The sequence below is a fragment of the Saccopteryx bilineata genome, chromosome X, assembly GCF_036850765.1.
Source record: "Saccopteryx bilineata isolate mSacBil1 chromosome X, mSacBil1_pri_phased_curated, whole genome shotgun sequence".
In the NCBI taxonomy this organism is placed as follows: Eukaryota; Metazoa; Chordata; class Mammalia; order Chiroptera; family Emballonuridae; genus Saccopteryx; species Saccopteryx bilineata.
The window spans coordinates 120120370-120145624 of NC_089502.1; the positions used below are offsets into that span (position 1 = coordinate 120120370).

Consider the following 25255-nt stretch of genomic DNA (forward strand, 5'->3'; position numbering starts at 1 on the left):
TGTTTCTAATTTTAAAAGAATTTACACATTTATTTTATACAAAATGGATTAATTAGTACTCTGTCAGTCATGCAGGGTTAATTATTACAAAGTTGAGAATAAATTCACCCTTCTATGGCAGACTTCAAAAGGGCAAGACATTTATTGAAAAGATAAAGTATCTTGTACAAATTCAAAAGCCTAAGTACATATATTATCCTCTGCGTCTCCATCTTCCCGGGCCGTAGTTTTCTCTCCCCATTGGTTGCCAGGGTTACCAGTTTCTTGGCTAAGCACTCCAAGGATAGAATTGTGAATGTGTATGTTTGAATACTATAAACATTGTTTCTCCACCATGTTTTTTCCTACTTAATGATACCTACGAACAATTATTTTTTCATAATTGTACTTTTAAGAGCATTCTCAATTTACACAGTTGTATACTGTGTTGTCCTAAGGTTGTATCATAATTCATTCAACCAATATTCCAATTAATAAACAATTAATTTGTTTCCAAGTTTTGCTCATGTTCTGACATGGCCATGCATAACTTTGTTTCTTTTTTTTTCAATTAAGTGAGAGTAATTTATTTAAGGGGAGGCAGAGAGACAGACTCCCTTGCACTTCCACAACCAGGATCTACCTGGCAAGCTGCCTACTGAGGGATGGTCTGCCTATCTGGGCCATTGCTCTGTTCCACCACAACTGAGCTATTTTTAGTGCCTGAGGTGGAGGCCATGGAGCCATCTATAGCACCCGGTGCCAACTCACTAGAACCAATAGAGCCATGACTGTGGGAGAGGAAGAAAGAAGGGAGGGGTGGAGAAGCAGATTGTCACTTCTCCTGTGTGCCCTGACTAGGAATCGAACCCAGAACATTCACACAGTGGACCAACACTCTACCACTGAGCCAACAGGCCAGGGCCTGCATAACTTTCTGTTCATGTCTTTTAACACATTGTAAATATCTCCATACGATCAGTTCCTAGAAGTGAAATGGATGGGTCAGAATGCCATTTGTTATTTTGGCACATATGACCCGCTAGCTCTTTGTAGAGCACTCCCATCAGTAATACGAAGTTCTTTTTCTCCACGCTTTCGCCAGCCAACTCAGTGAGTGTGTCATCAACCTTTTTGATCTTTGTTAAGCAAAAAAAAAAAAAAAAAAAAAAAAAGGATGCCTTGCTGCAATTTTAATTTGTGTTCTTCTTTTGAGCAAGGATGAGTTTCTTTTCAGAATCAGATTTCCTTTCCTGCACCCTGTCTGTTAGGTTTGTGGCCAACTTTTACTTCTGTTAGGTTACTGCCTTTTTTCTTATTCAGATAAAAACATTTTACAACTTGCAGTAAAAAACCTATTTTGTTTTGTTTTTTTACAACAAGGATTCTGATGAATGGTTCTTAAGACAAACAGATTCTAATCTTAAGGTTATAACCTGAAAATATTGAAACAAACCTTTCAATTGCACAGGAAAGGTCTTTGCCCTTCTTAGCAAACAACAAACACACACAGAAAGTACAGATTTAATGTTAAGCACATTTTAAACTGCTATGTAAATATTGGCTTTCTTTTTCTAGCACTCTAATGAAATGGAACAACTCTGACAGGCTTTGTCTTTTCAAAGCACCTTTACCACCTGACATCCATTCTTCTAAAATATTTCATTACTTGGAGAAGGCTTGTGGCTTCTCCCTACATTGCATTTTCTAGAGAAGTCTTAAATAACTTTTTGGAAGCTTAAATGTTTGTTCCCACACCTTCTTTGAAAATCAAAGCCACACTTTTCCAATCTTGCAGACCATTCCACCCCCCCCCCCATCGTGCTTTGCCATTTGACTTGCTGGTTTTATTAATGTCCCAAGATGTAATTTATCTACCTCAAGAGAGTTCATTCTGAGCAGTTGGGGACTTTCTAATCTCTTTACCCACCTTGAACACCAGTTCCTCTCACTGCTATTCATTTTTTTCTTTGCGATCAGAACATCATTCTTCTTAACATACAAAAAACAAGTCCAATAGGAATTGAGGGGTTCCCACCTTTATCTTCTATTCCCCAATATTACACCATCTTCTCCAAAAGTGGGCCTATCTTTTCCTTAATCATTTAATGCTCCAAATATACCTTTAAAATCCAGTTAAAATCATGCTTTTATTACACTACAATGTTTTCCTTAGCAGTCTTCCACTGCTCTGTTAAAAGCACGTTTACATAATGATACTTTGGCGTAGGTTCTTGAGAACACCGAAAACAATCTTAGCATTATTTTCAATTTCCCTCATAAAGGAAGGTCTGCCCTTCATATGGATGCCATCTCTTTCTGAGTATTTGTGGAGGAGAAAAATGGGAGCATTTTCAATGGTTTTCAGACAACATCTCTTTAAGTGACGGAGTTGACCACTTGGTTTACCAACTACATTGCCCAAGGGATGGCTTTGAATGGCAGATAGAATACGTGGTAGAAACCAACCGTAGTGGTTAAATGAGGAGTGTTTTGAACTTGCAAGTTACCACCCGTGGCGACAGTGGGTGTTGGTAGAAAATAGCAGACGGTGATTGTCAGGTACACTCAGGAATGCTGTGCAGTTCCAATTTGCCATACTCAAACCAGTGCCATTTTTCTAACTAGAAGTTAATAAAAAGATACAGCCACTTTTCTTACTTGTCCGTCTCAAAACAGGCAAACAAACAAACAAGAAGCATGTCCATGAAGCTGTTTACTCCAAAGCTGCATCTTTGAAAGATAAATGTTATATCCAGAAGATAAATATGGGAGTGAATTAAAATGCCGGAGTTAACACTTAATTCTAGTATACTCTATCGAGGGCCATGCTTCCCAATCTTTAATGTGGAAAAATGCGCTGAAGATCTTGTTAAAATGCAATTCCCTGGTGATACTGATGCCGAGGGTCTGAGAACTACACTTTGAGAAACGCTGTCATGGATTCTTAAGTAGGCAACTAGTCATAAATTTAATAACTATGCAGGAGGAGTTGTGTAGATATGTCTTGTGGTCAAATATTGATCCACACAAATACATCTTCTTTATTTATTCCTCTCTTGTCTTCGTAAACTTCGCCCATGTGGGGTAGCGGGAGAAAAGAGCCTCACTGTTCAACAGTTTTCCTAGTCCCTTTATCTGAGTTGCTATCTCTTGGATAAATGGTCAGTCTTTCAGATTTTTTTTTTTACTTCCCCCTGCTCCTTTTGTAGAATGGCATCTGGATTGACAGGTGAGGGGACATTACATGATACATGACACATGACCTAAGGTCCTCATGCAGGTCTCTCTTCTTCTTGAACCTCTGCTCTCTACAGCAATACCCCTAGTCTGCCTGATGAATGTCTACCCTACTGACCTTGTGGCTTTCAACTTCTTTTTTTATCATGAAATTCTGTGCTCCACTAACTAAACTATGTTGGCTGCTAAAGGAATTCTTAATTCTGTGAGTTACTACTGAAGAACATTTACAATTCTAAATACATAATTATGATACCTCTTAAAGCAAGTAAGACTATCGTTACGGGTAAGGATGACTGCCAAGAAGTAACAGCCACATAAAGCCACTCCACAAATGGAGGGGGAGGTATAGACTTGGTGCTTACAGATAGAACATTATGGGAAAAACAAAAACAAGAGTAGCTATGATCATAATCATAGCGATTGTATTTTAAAAAGATAGGACAAAACAAATACATTGCAAAAGAATTTAACACTAAAAAGACCACTTTAAGGGATACTGATTTTAAGTAAAGCTATCTTACTATTCAGTTGCTATCTCATGAACTTATTCCAATTTAAACTTGCACTCATATTTGAGAGTTAAAAAAATATTACCGAAATGGCCTTGGCTGGGTAGCTCAGTTGGTAGCATCATCCCAGTCCATCACAGTTTCAGATTTGATTCCCAGTCAGGGCACACATAGGAATGTGCCAGTGAATGTGTGGGGAGGTGGAGAAACAGATCAGTGTGTCTCTCTCTCCCTCTCTCTCTCCCTCTCTCTCCCCTCTCTCTCCTCTCTTTCTCCCTCTCCCTTTCTCCCTCTCTCTCTCCTCTCTCTCCTCTTTTTCTCTCCCTCTCTCCCTCTCTCCCTCTCTCTCTCCCTCTCTCTCTTCTCTCTCTCCTCTCTTTCTCCCTCTCCCTTTCTCCCTCTTTCTCTCCTCTCTCTCTCCTCTCTTTCTCTCCCTCTCTTCCTCTCTCCCTCTCCCTCTCCCTCTCTCTCTCCTTCTCTCTCTCCCTCTCTCTCTCCCCCCTCCCTCCCTCCCTCCCTCCCCTTTCCTCTTTCCCTAAAATCCAATCAATAACATTTTTAAAAATTTAAAACTGGCCCTGGCTGGTTGGCTCAGTGGTAGAGCGTCAGCCTGGCGTGCAGGAGTCCCGGGTTTGATTCCCGGCCAGGGCACACAGGAGAGGCGCCCATCTGCTTCTCCACCCCTCCCCCTCTCCTTCCTCTCTGTCTCTCTCTTCCCCTCCCACAGCCAAGGCTCCATTGGAGCAAAGATGGCCCGGGTGCTGAGGATGGCTCTGTGGCCTCTGCCTCAGGCGCTAGAGTGGCTCTGGTTGCGACAGAGCAAAGCCCCAGATGGGCAGAGCATCGCCCCCTGGTGGGCGTGCCGGGTGGATCCCGGTCGGGTGCATGCGGGAGTCTGTCTGACTGCCTCCCCGTTTCCAACTTCAGAAAAAATACAAAAAATAAATAAATTTAAAACTGTGTACCTGAAACATGTATAATTTTGTTAGACAATATCACCCCAAAAATTCAATTAAAATTATTCTTTAATTACCAAACTGATTGGTGGAAATTAAAGACAAATTTACTCTAGTGAATCTCTGTAGCTTCTGAAGATAGAGTTTTAAGGCATATTTGAAATATTTAAATTTAGAATAAAATATTCTAAATATTTAAATTTAGAATAAATTTAGAATAAATTTAGAATAAATAAATTTAGAATAAATTTTATTAGTGGCAAAATATACCACAAGTCACATGATTCTTCTCAATGAAGACACAACCAAAGATTGTGCAATGAATTTGCATAGGAAGGCCATAGCAATATTTCCACTTAAATGTATAATTCTATATCCTGATAGTTTACTTACTATATTTCTGTCATCGAAAATAAGAAAATATTATAAATCTAATACAATTCTATGTTGTATAAGTACTTAAGTACTGCTATCATCTAATAGACAAAATTAGCTGATGTTACTACATTTTGTCGATTGTACTTCGTAGTTACCTTTGTGTTCCAAATACTTTGCAAAGGACACACATATCTACTGTGATCCTTGTCATACCTTTCTTTCATTCTTCCCTGCTCTTTTTTTTTTTTTTGTATTTTTCTGAAGTTGGAAATGGGGAGGCAGTCAGACAGACTCCCGCATGCGCCCGACCGGGATCCACCTGGCACGCCCATCAGGGGGCGATGCTCTGCCCATCTGGGGAATCGCTCCGTTGCAACCAGAGCCATTCTGGCACCTGAGGCAGAGGCCACAGAGCCATCCTCAGCACCCGGGCCAACTTTGCTCCAATGGAGCCTTGGCTGCAGGAGGGTAAGAGAGAGACAGAGAGGAAGGGGTGGAGAAGCAGATGGGCACTTCTCCTGTGTGCCCTGGCCGGGAATCGAACCTGGGACTCCTGCATGTCAGGCCGACGCTCTACCACTGAGCCAACCGGCCAGGGCCTTCCCTGCTCTTTTTTAAGCAGTAGCATTAGTGTGACTAGAGTCAGTCATTCACATACTGGAAACATATGTAAAATATATATATATATATATATATATATATAGATAGATAGATAGATAGATAGATATAGATATATAAAATATATGGAGTCATATATATTATGGGGAATATCAGATAATTTTATATATATATATATATATATATATATATCTGAGACATATTTTGAAAAATAAACACTTTAGTTGTAAATTAACTACTTAAATTATCACCCAGTATAAATGCATTTAATTTGCTCCGTAGTTTCCAACCCACATATTTTAGAAACTTAGTTTGCATGCCCAATAATTCTGAAGCCATAGCTTCTAACTTCTGAATACTTGGTTGCCTCCTGTGAACATAATGAATATTCAACAATTACTGATCACAAAGTATATAGTTAATCAAAACAGCCATAATTACTTAACTTGAACTATTATAATAATAGCTTTAATTTTAATGTTTACAAGTTTCAAAATAATTTATAATAATGACTATGTAACATGCTAGCCATTAACATAAGATTTTCTTAAAATTAATAATTCTGTTAATTCAAAAGGCAAAATATGACAGAACTCAAGAATGTATGGGATATAACTTAAATTATATTTCTTGACCCATGAAATTGCAAAGCCATGTGTGCATACTTTTCATTTTCAAGATTTTTTGAAAGAATGCTTTTGAATAAGGTAGAGAAAATGTGGATAGCTATGCATCTCTATCTCTTAAATTATCAGATGAAATTGGTGATAAGAAACACAATATTAATAATTCATGGTAACATTTATTACAGTATATCTTTAGTATTAGCATAGTAATGGCTATTAGTGATTGACTTAATTGGAGCAATTACAAATGCAAAATTATGCACATATACACACGTAGGCATCCTTCCGTACTTCACTCAAAATTGGGATGTTTTCTGAGATATTATATTGTATATTCTATTATATCTGAAGTCAGATGTTGGAGACAGTATTATTGTCTTATCTTTAATTTCTCCATGAGTCAGTTATGAATAGAAGCATTAACTTTGCTTATGAATAAATTAAATAAAATTTTTGACCTATAATATAAGAACAATTTAAAGTGGCTTTAGAGAAGTAATCTGATAAAAATATTTCTAACTTGCATAGCAACAAAACAATCAATAGGGCTATAAGAGTAGGAATGAATGAACATTGGGTTGTTTTCAGTTTTTCACTATTGTAAACAATACTGAAAGAACATTTCTTTGTATTTCTCCTCATAAACCCATGTGACGATACCTAAAAGTAGAATTGTTGTCTCATGATAGTGTTCACTTCTTTATTATATATTATAAATTACATTCCACTAGCGACAGGAAATGGCATGAATTTATTATTTTAATTTGCATATACCTGGTTGCACAGATTGTCATTTTTTTAAGGTTTAATTTATTCATTTTAGAGAGGCAAGGAGAGGGAGAAGGAGGGAGAGAGGGAAATAGAGAGAAGGGGGAGGAGCAGGAAGCATCAACTCCCATATGTGCCTTGACCAGGCAAGCTCAGAGTTTCAAAACGGCGACCTCAGCATTCTAGGTCGAAGCTTTATCCACTGCGCCACCACAGGTCAGGCCAGATTGTCATGTTTTTTAGCCTTTTGTTTTTCCTTCTATGGATTGACTCTTCAAATAGTTTGCACAATTTCTATTGGATAGCTTGCTGTCTTTCACAGATTGATATGAATTCTTTGTATATTCTGGATTTTAGCAGTTATATGCATGTAGAATACAAGTCCACAATTCCTTATCCTAAACCTTATCAGTGACTTGACAGGAGCCCGGTGAAAATGTCCGCTTAGCTGGGGTGGTAGACATTACAGTACAATGTAGAAATTGAGTATGGCAGGCTAGATGAAGATCGCCATGGTGTGTGAACCGAAGAAGGGGCTTGACTCCATCGTGTTCTTTCCTTGATTTCAGAAACTCTCATGTTTGCTTTATCTTCTGTAAATATTGAAGAAAAAGCTATTTATTTTCTGTACATATTTAAGGAAAGTCTATTTAAAAGAGAAATCTCAGACTTCTTGGCTACTTTTGTAATTAAAAAAATTTTTTGTAATTTTTGAAAGGTTTTCTGGTTTTGATTTTGTTTTTATAATTGACTTTTTGGGTAACATTGATTCATAAAACTGTAAAGGTTTCAAGCGTAGAACTCAACAAAACATCATCTGCACACCGCGTCATGTGCCCATTGGCTAAAACCAAGTCTCTTCCCACCCCCATTTCTCCTCCCATTGCCCAACTCCACCTACTTCCAGCCCCTTTCCCTCTGGTTGTCAGCACACTCTTGTCTGTGTCTATGGTTTTTCTGCTCAATCCCATCACCTCCTTTCATCCAGCTCCCCAAACCCCACCTCTGATATCTCTCAGTATGTTCCGTGTGTCCACGCCTCTGTTTCTAGTTTGTTCATCCATTTAATTTGCTCATTAGATTTTACATATAAGTGAGATCCTTTGGTACTTGTCTTTCTCTGAATGGCTTATTTCACTTAGATTATACTCCCCAGGTCCATCCAGGTTGTCACAAAAGGAAGGATTTCTTCTTTTTTACAGCCAAGCAGTATTATTCCATTGTGTAAATGTACCACAGCTTTTTTATCTATACATCTACTGATGGGCACTTGGGCTGTTTCCAAATCTTCATGATTGTAAGTAATCTTTCAATGAACATGGGTGTGCATATATTTTTTCAAGTTAGTGTTTCTAGTTTATTTGGATATATTCCCAGGAGTGGGAATGCTGGTTCACAAGGCAGTTCCATATTTAATATTTTGAGGAAACGCCATACTGTTTTTCACAGTGGCTGCACCAGTCTGCATTCCCACCAGCAGTACAGGAGGGTTCTCTTTTCTCCACACCCTCGCCAGAACTTGTTGTGTGTTGATTTATTGGTGGTAGCCATTCTGAGAGGTATGAGGTGATATTTCATTGTGGTTTTTATTTGCCTTTCTCTGATAATTAGTGTCATTGAGTATTTCTTATATATCTATTGGCCATCTGTATGTCATCTTTGGAACTATCTATTCAGGTCCTTGCCCATTTTTTAATTGGGTTGTTTGTCTTCTGGACGTCGACTTGAATAAGTTCTTTATATACTTGGAGTATTTTTAAATGCAATTTGATATCTTCAGTTTACAACTATTGGAAGAATGTAGAAAGAGTTGTTTAGATAATGACTATAATTTTGGTACAGCACTTAATTATAAAAACAAAGCATCTTTAATTCTGTTTGAAGTGTATGTCAATCATAAAGTAAGAATTGAATTGCCCTTTTCTTTGCTTTCAATGAAAATTACCCTAACTGCTGTTTTATATATTAAGAAGAAACTTCTATGTATGCAACATAATTGAATAACAAGATAACCTAGAGATGTTTTCTATGAACATATGTACCCTCATTTATTAATGTCACCCCATTAAAATTAATAAAAAAAAGAAACTTCTAATGTTTAATAATACATTGTTAAATACTCTCTGTCAGGACATCAGGAACTGTGTCCAGTTACCACATGGATACTGACTTCAAGCTGTGCTGTATTAGTTTAAAATAAGGGAAATATCACTGGGCCAAGGTGAATGTGCAAAGCAAGAGAAAGATTATTCAGTGACGTGGCAAGATTCCTTTCTGTTCCTCATGCCTCTCTAGTCCATAGACTCCACTGTATTCCTTATTGCCTTTGGGATACTTCAAAGCAGTGTTTTTAGGAATGATTCAGCCAGAAACTGAAACAGGCCATTATTGTCAGAGCTCATCAGAACCACATTCAAATTAACTTGAAGAGTCACTGTCTCCGAAGTAGTGGATCTGAAAAATAGACTGCTCACAACAATTAGGGGGTATTTTTAAATGAATATGAAGTGATAAAATATCCCCTAGTTTTTGTGAGCAGTATAATATAAACAGGTGGCATTGCAAATGATGCTCCATATAAGAAAAAGGGTAGAGAAGTATTCATATAAAACTAGACAATTTCTTGTACACTGCTAACGTAGACCATGAGAAGAAGACGGACATTCTTCCATTTTTTCATTCCCATATTCAATAATTCAGTGGTTCTCCACCAGGGATGATTTTATTCTCCAGTGGAATTTGTCAATGTCTGGAGATATTTTTGGTTGGCACACCTGAGGGAGGAGGAAGAGCTACTGGCATCTTGTGACAGTGACCAGGTATCCTACAGTGCAGGACAGCCCCCTACAACAAAAAAATTGTCTAGACCAAAATGCTAGTAGTCCTGAGGTTGAAACACCTTGATTTCAACTAGAATTATATGTTTATCGAAACTACTTTGTCCTGGTTCTAAACCCTGTGATTCATCAAATAATATCTAATTGTATATGTGCATCATACTTAAGCAAATCCATAGAACCTATTATGTAGTAATTATGTAAGATTTGCATCAGACAGACCAGGGTTCAAATCTCACACCCACCATTTGTCAGCCTGTGCCTTAGGCATATTCCCTAAGCTCTCATGACCCTAGTTTTATGGGAATAATAACTCGAAAAGGCTCTGCAGTGGAGATCGAGCGAGATTAATTAAGATCTATCTTAAGAGCATAGCAGAATGTTTATACTTAATAAGTTCTCAATAAATGTTGGCAGTGTTTCTGTTGCATATACTAAATTATTTGATTCTGACCTACTGTGAATATCCTAGTCACATACCATATCTCATTGTTTCTGAGATACCATTGATTAGAATACGCATCATTATTTTATCTGTCAGTAAGAAAAAAAGTGCTGCCAATTAGATTCTGACACACTATCATTTATAACAGTGTGTCCCAGTTTCAATGCAGTTTCTCTGTGGAAACACAGTGTGGGCCTTAGAAATTTCTATTGTAAAGCCCGTCAGTGAGTCTTTTCTTAGGTGCAAGTGAATGAGACTGCCACTAACCGCATTCAGCTTCAGAGTAACTTAGAAAAGGATACAGGAACAGAAAGACAGCTTCCCAGGAAGGCAGGTCTCTGCTGTGGCGTTCGATCGTGGCCACAGAGAGCTACTCGGGAGCTAGCCTCTTTGCAGCACCTGTCTGCTCCCAAGTGACAGCTCCTGTGCAAAGGAAGGAGACTCACATAGAGGAGCTGAGTCAACCCTGGCCTAAAAGCCTCACACACCCAAGGAGCCAATCAGTGTCTTATAATATAGGTAGTTTCCAAGGTTTTTAAAAGGTGCATGCCCAGTTACAAGGCTTACTTACTCAGAGGATCCCCAAATCATGGCTTTCCTTTAGACCAGGGGTCTCAAACTCGCGGCCCGTGGGCAGCATGCGGCCCGCCGAACAATTTTGTGCAGCCCGCAGACTAATCCACGAAGTTCAAAATATTTTGGATAAAATTAAGTAAGCCTAGGGGCCTACTTGTATTTTTCATTTCTCTAGCATCCTAGCTAGATATTAGCTTAGTTAACAGCAGTTGTGATGCGAACTACAGTTTCTGGTCGTTTTGTGACACTGAGTAAACCGCATGTAGGATTGTGCTTGTTGTACTGATTTTTTTTTGTTTTCAACTGCAGTGAGAAAAGTGTTGCGTAACAGTTGCCTTTTGTAGACCTAGTGCGGCCCGCCGAACGGCTTGTGATCTTGCTCTGCGGCCCACATGCTGAGTTGAGTTTGAGACCCCTGCCTTAGACATTTGTATACTGCTCACAAAAAGTAGGGAATATTTCAAAATGAATATGAAGCGATAAAAAAAGCTTTTTTTTTTTAATTGAACAAGAACATCAGAAAAGCAAACAACAAGTCAAAGAAAGTTGTTCAATTATGAAAGTGAGATGCACAACCAACTTTTATTTCGTTGGTGAAAATGCCCTATACAAAAGACTGAAAGTACTGGAGTGTCTGCACGTTCCCTGATCTCCTAATTTTTGTGAGCAGTCTACTTCATCTATAGAACTCCTAAACCAGCTGTAACGAACCAATCAGTCTTTTTATTCTTTTTTTTAGTCAGAAGCAATGTTGCCTACCAACACAGTTGACATTCCAACTTCATTAGGTGTCCAGGGTGAATACAGCTAGAAGTTTCCTCCAAGGTCAAATTCTCCTGCAGGGGCAAAATATGTTGTGAATCCTTTATCCACTATACTCTCTGTCATTTTCACTCAATTTATAAGTAAAGAAACTGAAATTCATAGACTTTAAGTGACTTGCCCCAACTCATGAATTAATAACCCTAAAACCCAGATGTTCTTATCCCTAATCTGGTAACTTTGAACAACACTGTAATACATACACTAAAGCAGGAGTCAGCAAGCTACAGTCCAAGGGCCAAATTCTTCCAACCACTTGTTTTGTAAATAAGATGTTATTGGAACGCAACCATACTCATTAGTTTATGTATTGCTTTCATGCTACAATGACAGAATCCAGGTACAACAAAAGCCATATGCCCCACAAAGCCTAAAATATTTACTACCTGGTCTAAAGTATTTACTCTGCTCCAAAATATAACTATAAGCTGTTTGACTATCTCTATAGTCTATGTAAGGAGGCAAAAGGCAAAAGAGCTTTCTCATGCTTTATCTGTAAAAATAACTACCCGTATAATTTCTCTGTGTACCTGAGGGATTTTAGAGCCACAAATCCCAAACATATTTGTAGATCAGCAGTTGGCTTGATTTTTCTGAAAAGGGCCAGAGAGCAAAGGTTTTAGAATATTCTTTAGGATTTCTGGGCCATATGATTTCTGTTACAAATAGTCATTACAGAATTGCAACTTAGATAGATAGCCAGGCTCGAGAAGAGCCCATGCGCTTCACCACTGAGGATTACGGATGTTGTGAAACCTGGGGAGACACCAGTTTCAATACATGACTCTTCTTAAAGCAGTGTTCTGTGTCACTATTAAACCAGATTCGAAATTTAGTCTTTACTTAAGAACTGTGTATAAAGATTTTCCACGTAAATGCATTAGGTTATCACAAACAAGTATTTACTTTCACGCAGTGTACATTTAACAAATCCCCTTGGGAATCTGCTTATAACTGCTATCTGTTCTGTACGTTCCTTTAATCTAATCTTAACACAGCCAGAATGAACCTGTTAAAAAAAATATGTCAGTTCACATCCTCCTCTACTGAAAACCTTCTTCTGGTTCTTAATCTCACTGAGAAATAGCTAAAGTCCTGACACAGTTCCCTTGTGGGACCTACCCTCCAACCTCTCTGGCTTGCTTCTTTTTTTTTTTTTTTTTTTTTGCATTTTTCTGAAGCTGGAAATGGGGAGGCAGTCAGACAGACTCCTGCATGCGCCCAACCGGGATCCACCCGGCATCCGGCATGCTCACCAGGGGGCGACGCTCTGCCCATCTGGGGCGTCGCTCTGTTGCATCCAGAGCCATCCTAGCGCCTGAGGCAGAGGCCACAGAGCCATCCTCAGAGCCTCGGCTGTGGGAGGGGAAGAGAGAGACAGAGAGGAAGGAGAGGGGGAGGGGTGGAGAAGCAGATGGGCGCCTCTCCTGTGTGCCCTGGCCGGGAATCGAACCCGGGACTCCTGCACGCCAGGCCGACGCTCTACCACTGAGCCAACCGGCCAGGGTCTCTGGCTTGCTTCTTGCTACTCTCTCCTTGCTCACTAGGCTCCACTCTCCATGACTTCCTTATTATTGTTTTAAATTGAACTTGCCAGACACCCTCCTACACCAGGGTCTTTGCACATGCTCCCCCCCCCCCATTGCATAGATTGTTTTTTCCTGAGATAGCAGCTTGATTCATTTACTCACTTCCTCCTTATCTTTATTCAAATACCATCTTCTCAAAGGTACGTACTTTCTCAGATGTCTACCTCCCACCTTCTCATGCCTCACACACATCTCCTATCGCCACCTAATGGTTTCTTTTTTCCTCTTTAGCACTTTTCACCCTCTTAAGTATCATAATTTCTATTTTTATTATCTATTGCCCTCAGTAGAGTGTATGCTTCACAAGAACAGAAAATTTTGTTTCTGTTTATTCACAGTTACATATCCAGCACTTAAACAGTATTTAGAACAGTATAGGTGCTCTAAACCTCAGTATATATTTACTGGATGAATTACTATGTTGGGGGTTTGGGGGCAAGATTTTGTTCACAAAAATAGTTCTGCCAGTGAGAATTTGAAACCCCGTCTGGATAAGTGGAGCACTTGTGAGAGAGGTATCAGTTTCATTGCTTGATGGTCACACCTAGGTCCACTCTTTTACTGGCCTTGAACATTTTAAGTATGTGCCTTGGTAGATTATATCTTCTTGGTTTCATAACACTTGCCACTTTAAAAATCAATACTGCCTTATACTTTGTATATGTGGGCAGATTATTTTTGAAATCCATAGATCTCTAAATCAGAAAAAAAAAAAAAAAGCAAAAACCCTTTGTTTGGTGGGATGCCCTTGATTAGCTCAGGATGGAAAGAGAGAACATGTCATTCTTCGTCAATCAGCTTGGCACATACTTAACAACATGCGGTTCCTGTGAAGGAGAGCCGTGTTGCCGTGGTCTAGCAAACCTAATTGTAGATAAATAAAAGAACAGTCACCCAGCATGAGGGGAAAGAAAGAAACCGAACTGCACAATGTGGTGTTTTCCCATCCATCGGCCTTCATTTGTCAGAGTCTGCCTGACAACGTAGGCTGGAGAAGTCAGGCTCTAACACAATACTGATTCCATTTCAGTTTTTGCTTCTTGCCACCCTTCTTAGCAAATAGTTTGGGTGTGAAATGAGAGATGTTGCAGTCGGTAGATGTGACCAGGGCACATTTGTTTTAAAGGCTTACTTTTTTTTTGTCATACCAAAAAGTCATATATATTATATATATATATTATATATATATATAATATATATATAAAGCCACATATATATATTTGTTTCACTGTAATGTAATTGTCAGCTCTAGCTGCAGTAACAAACAATCCCCAAATCCCAGTGATTTATAACAACAAACATACATTATTCTCTCATGTGTCTGCAGATCAGCTGCAGCTTTCCCCATGCTATCGGTCAAGTTTAAGTTTTCTCATTTTAGATTGTGGATCCGCTCCAAATGTCTTATTCTAGAACCCAAACAATGAGCATTTTCTACATGGTACATTGTTGACTCATGGTAGAAGACAGGAACTAGAAGTACTAGCAAATCTTGAATTACCCTTAAAGACCCAGCTCAGTCACTTCCACTCACAGTTCATTGATCAAAGTAAGGCACATGGTCAACCCCAAAGTTAATTCTAAGCAAAATGTATTCACGCACATGGCAGCCATGTTCACAGAGTTAATGAATAATAATAAGCTAATAAACCACAGTATTCACAAATATAGAATTCCATTGACTCCAAAATGCATTTTTTTACATTTCAACACCTCTAAAATTGAGATACATCCCACAATAGTGTCTACAGAGTCTAATTGCTGTTTGTAAACTTTCTTACCGGTCCATAAAATAACAGCAGCCCTTAAAATCCATGATACCTTAGATTTGATGGAAAAATGATAGATTGTGGTTAAAGTAAGTTTATGAGCACTTATGTTTGTTAAGGAAAAAGTTTTCATTTTATCTTGAATTTCTTTGTTTTTAACAACAGCATACATATCTTGTTGAGAGGTGAATGGAAAACTATGCAATATAGTAAACTATATCTATCTCTGTATTCTGTGTGTGTGTGTGTGTGTGTGTGTGTGTGTGTGTGTGTGTGTGTGTGTGTTTTCAAAGTGGGGAGGAAGTTAGACTCCCGCATGTGCCTGACTGGGATCCACCCAGCATGTCCACCAGGGGGCGATGCTCTGCCCATCTGGGGCATTGCTCTGTTGTGACCAGAGCCATTTCTAGCACCTGAGGCAGAGGCCACAGAGCCATCCTCAGCGCCTAGGAAAACTTTGCTCCAATGGAGCTTTGGCTGCAGGAGGGGAAGAGAGAGATAGAGAGGAAGGAGAGGGGGAGGGATGGAGAAGCAGATGGGCACCTCTCCTGTGTGACCTAGCTGGGAATCGAACCTGGGACTTCCACACGTTGGGCCAATGCTCTACTGCTGAACCAACCAGCCAAGACCTATCTTTCTATTCTTATATTTACATATGAACATTAATTAAAATACAAAGTGTGTGCCCTGGCCGGATAGCTCAGTTGGTTAGAGTATTGAAGCACAGAGGTTGCTGGTTCAATCCCTGTCAGGGCACAGACAGGAGCAGACTGATGTTTCTGTCTCTCTTTCATTCTCGCCCTTCCTCTTTCTAAAAACAATAAAATAATCATAAAAAGTAATAAGTAAAAGAAAATACATACCCTTGTTTAAAACCTTTTAGTGGCATCTCCACTAAGGTCCCAAAAGCGGTAGAAAAGAGCCTCTTTTCGTCTGGTTCTTGCCTTCTGCTCCTGCACCACATCTTCCCATTCGCCTACGTGGCTCTTCACGCTGCTTTGGCTCCTTTCTCGCATAATTCAGACTTGCTCTTGCAAGATTTTTTATCACCCGCCCCATTGTCAACCAGGTGTACAACCTGCTTCTCTTCCAAGCCTTTGCTCAAGCCTTTCTTCCCCCATGAGGCCTGTCCCTACCATCTTGTCCTTCAAAGTCAGAACTGATCAGTTTCTTCTCTGTGCCCCACTTTCCACTGCGCCTTGCTGGTCATTATACTTGTTCTCTGAGCTTAACGTCTGATTGTGTGTCTGGGCCTTCCCAAGGGTCTGCTTTCTGCCTCATAATATTCGCAGGTCCTAGCCAAAATTTTGAAATGTACTAAAATTGTCAGTAAATATTTGTCAAATGAATAAATAAACAAGCAAATGTTGGAACATATGTGCAAAGGCTGTTTGTATCCTCCTTATATTGTATGTATATATATATATATATATATATACACAGACACACAAATGTATACTATATACATACACATATATGCATATAGATTCCTATATTCTAAGGTTAACAATGGGTAAAATGGTGGGGATGTAAATCAATTTAAAATAATAAAGAAAACAAGCAAATATAGCTGTTACACTATCCTTAGGAACGCCAAATTTCTAGTTAAAAACACATGCACAATCCGCTTAATGTTTAATTATAAATATAATGTTCAATGAATCAATTCTTAGAAAATTCAAGTATATATTAATTTGCATATGAATTGTTACTCTCACGCTCAAAGGTGTTATTTAGTCTCTTTTCCTCACTAACTATTGCTTTACTGCGTCAGACTACCAGCTTCGTTGTTATTTAATAAAAAATAAGTAAGACTGAAGGTGCTTCGAGTTCCTCCATATCAAAAGCCTGTCAAGGCTGAATTCAAAAATGCTTTATGATATTCTTCTATTGAGTATTAATGAAGGCTTATTCCTTATTACCTAATTAATAAAAATTATTTTCTTAAAATTATGCATGAGATTATAGTAAACGGACAATAATAAACCTCTAGTCACATTATAAGGGTCTTAAGTCCCGCTGGACAAACTTACATCGCCAGGGATATATTAAGAATAAGGCAGAGGAAAATCTAAATGGAAACGTTCTATTATTAGAAGTGAGTTTTGTGTGTGTGTGTGAAATCCCATGAAGATTTTCTTGTCTGAATGTTCTTTGAAGTTGAAGCTTTCCACTTATAAAAGCTGGCCACTATAATTAGCTGTGTTTCCATTTTCATTGTGACCTCCTTTACCATATCTTAAACCATGTAAAGACATGCGGCCATTTGTGAGCTAGAAGGTTTACTCGGTTCAATTCTCTGACCCTCGGAATCATCGGTTTGGCCATCATAAACCCAAACAAAGAAAGACACCCTTGGAGCATTTTAAAGGCTATGTAAGAATTTATCTCCTTTTCTGTGGGAAGATGCAGTGTTTCCTCTCGATTACACCCTGGAAGGACATTATAGAATGTATTGGCCTTAAAGAGGAGGAGGACATTTAACATATTAAGACATACGATTGCCGATTTTGGCACGTGCACACATGCGCACTCCACACAGCAGAGTAAGGGATAAAATGGAGAGATTGCAGCACACTTCCTGATTGTAACCTCAAGCCTGCCATTTGCAAGCTATGTGGTCTTGGACAAATTGCCTCAATATCCCTCAGTTTCGGCACCTGCAAAATCAGATAATATGCGTTTTGTAGGAGTGTAAGTACGTATCAAGGGGGAAACAATGTATGAATGAAACACACAGTGCTTGACACCAAATAAACTTTTAGCAACCATACTTTGTTAATATACTACAGCAGTTAATACCACTATAGCAGTTTGTTGGCATTTTTCCACACAGCTAAGGATTTTAGTCGTTTCTTCACACAGTCATATATACTATACTGCTCACAAATTTAGGGGATATTTTTACATGAATATGAAGCGATAAAGAAAGCATTTTTTTATTCATTTTTAGAGAAGAGAAAGAGACAGAGAAAGAGAGAGGGGAGAGAGAGACAGAGAGAGAGAAGGGGAGAGGAGCTGGAAGCATCAAGTCCCATATGTGCCTTGACCAGGCAAGCCCAGGGTTTCGAACCGGTGACCTCAGCATTTCCAGGTCGACGCTTTATCCACTGCGCCACCACAGGTCAGGCAAGAAAGCATTTGATTTTTTTTTTTTATTAAACAAGGACATCAGAAAAGTAAATGACAAGTCAAAGAAAGTTGTTTGATTATGCAAATGAGAGGCAAACCCAACTTTTATTTCATTGGTGAAAATGCACTGTACAAAAGGCTGAAAGTGCTGGAGTATCTGACGTTCCTGATCCCCTAATTTTTGTGAGCAGTATAGTTTGGCTGGGGTTTTTGTTCGTTTATGCTGCTTTGCTCTTTGACTTTTCCATGTCAAGTTTTAATTGCATGGAGGGCTATGAAAATTTTAAAATTTATTTCATGTATACTTCCCTTTTTTTCAGCATCATTTCCAGCTTTTTATAGTGTATTTTGCTCTCACTAGTTTAAGAAAAACATGCCAAAGACTATTTGAGTGAATTTAATTGGATTCACTACAGTTGACCCTTCAGGCAATATTTGACCCTGAATAATTGACCCACCTTTTAGCTAATAAATTCACACTGCAAATAAATGCAGTGAGGTAAAGTGTAGAAATTTATCCTCAGAATGGTTTTTCTAAGGAGATTTTTCAAAGGTGCATGTAATTAGGGATCTAGTTCTCCAAAAAAAGTGTCAAAGGGAAATAACCAGACGCATTTGAGAGATGAACATGGTTTCTCTCACGCATTACTCCATTTCTGTAGGACCAGCTATGAATCTCACCCAGGGACTTAAACTCGTCATGATTTCATTGAAGAATGAAGAGATGACATTCGTGGTGATGAAAGACATGCTAATAGGAAGCATTTCTATACAGAGAAATGATATGACTTTGCAAAGCTCACTAATCCGAGGACTGAATCTGGGGCTAATTGGGTGACCTGAAGGGATATTTTACTTTCTGCGGGTGCCAAACATGGACATTTCACACGGTGTGCCACCTTTTTCTCAGCCCATCCGACAAGCACCTGCTTAGAACTCACAGCTCCAAGCAGTATCCGCGTTGCCCTGGTGTCAGCCTTGTTGCTGTTTCTGTTCATTCACTGATGAAAATTTCACGAATTAAGATGTGTATATTTATTTCTTAAGGGAATTCCTTGTAATATCAAATGTGGGCTCCTAACCCTGTGGATTTGCCAGTGCCTTCGGAATAGTAACATCAGTGTTTTGCGATCTTTGGAACAATGTATCTGCAAATGAGGACGTGAAACAGGGAAAAGTGTGTTAATCATTTGGCTGCATAGGAGAAGCACTGGTAAAATTGTTGACTATTTGTGGTCATTTTCTGGAGGCCTAGAATTTATAGCAGATGCACTTATAAACAATTTTACAAGGGAGGTAGATATACTCCACCTTCACAGAGTCCGCTCTGAATTTAACCCTCTGAATAGTGAGTTTTTTCGTGCTCGCTGACCCCTGGGAGTGAAATTTTTTGTCGTTGCTGTTGTTGTTTTCAAAAAGTGAGATTAGTTCCAGTTCCAGTTTTATTAACGTAAAATCATGTTTGTTTGATAACCAATTTATGGACACAAGAAGAACGTATATACATTTACCTTTTTTTACTGTTGCCTTACACATTTTTAAAATAAATCGATCATACTCTGGATGGTCAGGAGGCACGAGGACGTACATGAACATTCATACTACTCAAAGGGTTAACCTTGTTACAATTTTGCCAGATTTTTAAAATCACTTTTCGAATGTTTTATCCTGAAGACTAAATGAATACTTACAACTTTAAATTTGTTTCTTCCAAATTATCCCTAAAGTTGTTATATACATATGTGTGTGTTTTACATACGTACCCATTAACACACAGGGTTAGCCTTGACGTTATGGACACTTTTAACCAAAGTGTCCACCTCCCACTGATATTTATTGTAATCAGAACTGCAAAAACAATTGGTCTCAAGAGTTTGTGCTGAGCACCCAGACATTGCAAGATACCCAATTGTGTCCTATAAGATTACAGTAATTTGGGTTCACAGGGCTCCCAACCCCAATGGGCTGAGAGAACAGCTACAGACACAGTGGCAGTGATGACCCCTACATGCAGCAGTCCTGGGAGGATCCCGGGTAGGAGAGGGAGCAAGAGAGATACGGGTTAATCAGGAGTTGCTATCAGTGGAAGATTGCCTGGGCCCTGACTGATGCCTGACATTGATTAATCGATACTCCATCCTAGTGTTTAACAAGTGTTCCATCCAAAAAGTCTTCTGTAATATTTAACTTCACTTCTTTCAGCTTCAATTTATGCACATTCCTTTTGTTCTGTCTTCAAGAGAGCTAGACAGAAGCCAGTATCAAAGCACTTTATATTCATATATCTAAAGAGGTTATGTTTTTGGTCATACTTTAGTCTTTTCTATGGACTAAGGAAAAACAAACAAGTTTCTTAAAACCCACTAATCATGTCTCAGAAGGTTGATTTCATTTGACTGCTTAATAATGAATAAGCCTCAATCCTGTGCTTTTAAGTGTTTGCTCTTTATGAAAGAAACTTAATTTTGGCAGTGATGTGCAAAGAATTATTAGGTTTCTATTTCAAAAGAAAATTTTGTAGCCAGAGCCCCAAAGAGAGGCCTGTTAAATGAAGAACTTTGTAAAGTAAAAGGAACATTAGGATTACTGAGATTATTGATGCAAACGATAGTATGTATTCATATTACTCCCCTTCATAAATCATGATTTTCCTTCTTGCATTTTACTATTTTTGACAAATGGAAAGTTAGTGTCTGTTTCTGTATTGTAGTATTACAATATAATTTAAGAAGATTTTGTATCAATTTTGAAAACTTGGGCGTGTTTCACAAAGACCTATTTCTTCTCTCTGCTGTCGAAGCTACTTTTCCTGTGTCCCTTTGTACCTTGCAGAAATTGATCTGCAATACATGTGGTGTCTCCAAGGGTATAGATAAATTTAGTAATTTTATTGCTAACTGTGAAGTTAATCTGCACTGTATGTGTTCTTTTCCCCAGGAAACTGAAGTAGCAATTCAAGCTAAACAGCCGGATGTGGAAGGGATTTTGACTAAAGGGCAGCATTTGTACAAGGAAAAACCAGCCACTCAGCCAGTAAAGGTAATGAAGCAAGCTCTAGCAATATTCATTACCTCATAATGGGTTATGCTTCCCCTGTCGTACATTTGCTATTGACGTGGTCTGTTTATAATCAATGAAATAACTTGTAAAGAAATATCGGCCCTACTGCAACAGCAGAGGCAAAGCTGTCTTTGGGATCAACACATCCTATTTCTGAATTGTGATCTTAAGACTATTAATGAGTCATTGCATTAAAGGACTCATCTCTGTCCTGGTGCACAGCCATCAATACGAAAAGCAGTCCCCCCTTCAAGGTAGATTAAATTCTTTGAGGCTGTATTGCTTTGCTGGCCAGCCTTAATGTTTTTCAAATTGTTTGGTTTCATTCAAATCAAGCTCCTGCATCATACGCTCTGTCTCCAACAGCTGTAAAGAATCACAATATGGTCTGTGACCTTTCTTTTCTCTATTGTTCTTTCTTATGAAAGAGGAGTCAACACTTGGGCTTCGGTACTTTATTGGGTCAAGAATTTTTAGTGAAATGTCACGTAATTGCTTCCCTCTTTGGTGACAAAAGCTGGCCTGGGAGAAAGCTTTCTGCTCCTTTCCTTTCCTTGTGTGCATTTTGAAGTCCAGGGCACGTTTATGCACGGGTTGCTACAGGAGGAGCAGAGAGCCAGCCCGGTTTCCAAAAATAGCTAATCAATGGCTTCCATTTGCAAATGAGAGTCCAGTGATAAATGGAGTTAGGTATGGCTTACCTTATTTTCTGTACCTGAACAAAATTAGAATGGCTCCCATTATGATGAAGTCCCCCATGAGCCCTGTAATGGTGGCTGTTTATTGATCAGCCCTGGTTTCTCTAGCTGATGTCGCAGCCTGAGATTTAGTGAGCCTCACCCTCATGTTTAAAACTGCTCTAAAACAGTGCAGGTCAATAACCCCATTATACGGACCTAGTTTGTCCTTGCAAACAGCATTGCTGTGACTTAGACTCTGTCTCTAAGGTCACCCCTTACAGTGTGGCTTCAGCTTCATTTGTAGATGATTGTTTATTTTCCTTACAGTTTACAAGGGGCTTTTTCTTAGGTAAAGTTAAAGTTTTAGCCTCAATGTAATGGCCTCATGTGAGATGCTAAAGGCACTCTAGAAATACCTATAGGCATTTATTGAGGAATGCATTGCCCCACTCCTAACATCTGAAAGCATACCGTATTTCCCCATGTGTAAGACACTCTTTTCTGAAAAATTCAGGGTCTAAAAACTGGGTGCGTCTTATACAGTGGTTATAGATTTTTAAATTTGCATTTCCCGCTTGAGAAATTGTATGAATTTTATGATGAATAAAACTTGAGTTCAATAACTTTTATATAATACACTTTTTTTTTTCTTTCAAATTTTGGGCCCCAAAATTGAGATGCGTCTTATACACGGGGAGATACGGTAATGATCATTTCAATCCAGTTCTAAGCCTGGTGTTATCATTGTCATGAAGTAACAATGCGTTTAGCATTTATTTTATTTATTTATTTTTTTTTCTTCCATTTTTCTGAAGCTGGAAACAGGGAGAGACAGTCAGACAGACTCCCGCATGCGCCCGACCGGGATCCACCCGGCACGCCCACCATGGGGCAATGCTCTGCCCACCAGGGGGCGATGCTCTGCCCATCCTGGGCGTCGCCATGTTGCGACCAGAGCCACTCTAGCGCCTGGGGCAGAGGCCAAGGAGCCAACCCCAGCGCCCGGGCCATCTTTGCTCCAATGGAGCCTTGGCTGCGGGAGGGGAAGAGAGAGACAGAGAGGAAAGCGGGGCGGAGGGGTGGAGAAGCAAATGGGCGCTTCCCCTGTGTGCCCTGGCCGGGAATCGAACCCGGGTCCTCCGCACGCCAGGCTGACGCTCTACCGCTGAGCCAACCGGCCAGGGCGCGTTTAGCATTTAGATGAGAGAGCTGTGGAGAGTCCAGAAAGCAGCGAACTCAGGGTTTCTGTTGATACCCCAAGCCAAGCCAGGCCCGTGGCGGGCACCTTCCTGGGTAACAGACTGACTTCCAGAGCAAGCACTGAAACGGACAAGCGGGCCATTTTGTAGGCCCACTCTGTCTACACTTGTTTGATTTTCAAAGGTGTTATGCAGGTTTGGGTACAATTGTTATAGAGCACACAAATGTGCATTTAAGTTGGCTTCTCATTTTGGCCCTTTGTAAGAAAAAAAAATAAGAGGGGAAATCTTAACTGAAAGTCAATTAGAAACTTAAAAAAATTTTATTGAATGTATTGGCATGGCATTGGTTAATAAAATGATATAGGTTTCAGATCTGTAGTGCATCATCTGTATATCACATTGTGTGTTCACCACCCAAGTCAGGTCTCCCTCCATCACCGTCGACCCCTTTATCTTCTTCTGCCTCCCGCCCTTTCCCTCTGCTCATCCCGATTCTGTTGTCTGTGTCTAGGAGTTTCTTTGTTTTTTTCACCCTTTCCACCCAGCCCCCAAACCATCTCCCCTCTGACAGATGTCCGTCTGTTTTCTGTCTCTATGGGTCTGTTTCTATTCTGTTTGGTTGGTCATTGTGTTCACTAGATTCCACATATACGTGTAATCATGTGGTATTTGTCTTTCTCTGGCTGGCTTATGTTTTTGTCACTGTATATAAACAACCCAAGCAGGTGATCATAATTTACCACACTTCCACTCATACCCTCAACTCCTGGGCCACTTTAATATCTGGGAACTGTCACACCTGTGCGTACCTACTTCTTAGTGTCGCATTCATGGTGTAAAAGGGGAATTAAACCTTTTTGAAATCAAAGAAAGAGCAGGGAGATGTTCACTTTCTCTCCCTTTTGCATCCCTTAAAACCATTTAGTAGAGTCAGAATTCTTCTTTCTTTCCCTTTCCCCGTTCCCCTTCTGCCTTCATTCCTTCTCCCTTGCTCCCTTCCCCCCTTCCCCCTACCCCTTCCCCTTTCCAACTCCCCCTTCCCTCTCCTCATTTACTCTTCACCTTCTCCATTCCCCCTTCCCCACTTCCCACTTCCCCCTTCCCCATTTCCCCTCTTCCCCCTCTCCCCTTCCCCACTTCCCCCCTTCCCCCTTCCCTCTTCCCCCCTTCCCTACTTCCCCTCTTCCCTTTCCCCACTTCCCCACTTCTCCCCTTCCCCACTTCCCCTCTTCCCCATTTACCCTCTTACCCCCTTCCCCATCTCCACCCTTCCCTCTTCCCCTTCCCTACTTCCCCTCTTCCCCTTCCCCACTTCCCCTCTTCTCCTTCCCCACTTCCCCACTTCTCCCCTTCCCCACTTCCCCTTCTCCACTTCCCCCCTTCTCCTCTTCCCCCTTCCCCCTTCCCCACTTCCCCCTTCCCCACTTCCACCCTTCCCTCTTCCCCCCTTCCCCCTTCCCCACTTCACCCTTCCCCACCTTCACCCTTCCCTCTTCCCCCCTTCCCCACTTCCCCTCTTCCCCTTCCCCACTTCCCCTCTTCCCCCTTCCCCTCTTCCCCCTTCCCCACTTCCCCTTCCCCACTTCCCCACTTCCCCCTTCCCCTCTTCCCCCTTCCCCCTTCCCCACTTCCCCCCTTCCCCACCTCCACCCTTCCCTCTTCCCCCTTTCCCACTTCCCCACTTCCCCTTTCCCACTTCCCCACTTCTCCCCTTCCCTACTTCCCCTCTTCCCCATTTTCCCTCTTACCCCCTTCCCCACCTCCACCCTTCCCCTCTTCCCCTTCCCTCTTCCCCCTTCCCCTTCCCTCTTCCCCCTTCCCCTCTTCCCCTTCCCTCTTCCCCCCTTCCCCCTTCCCCCTTCCCCCCTTCCCCCCTTCCCCACTTCCTTACTTCCTCACTTCCTCACTTCCCCTCTTCCCTCTTCCCACTTCTCCCCTTCCCCACTTCCCCTCTTCCCCATTTTCCCTCTTACCCCCTTCCCCACCTCCACCCTTCCCTCTTCCCCCTTCCCCACTTCCCCTCTTCCCCTTCCCCACTTCCCCACTTCTCCCCTTCCCCACTTCCC

At 40.4% G+C, this 25255-nt stretch overlaps 1 protein-coding gene across 5 annotated transcripts in view; it reads left to right on the forward strand.

Moving 5' to 3' along the window:
• The window catches only part of DMD (dystrophin), a 2360554-nt gene that overhangs the window by 1522061 nt on the left and 813238 nt on the right, over nt 1-25255 (forward strand). For all 5 annotated transcript variants that reach the window (XM_066250305.1, XM_066250306.1, XM_066250308.1 and 2 more), the window contains one exon: nt 21185-21286. In XM_066250305.1, coding sequence (XP_066106402.1) covers nt 21185-21286 — 102 coding nt within the window. The remainder of the gene's footprint in view (nt 1-21184; nt 21287-25255) is intronic.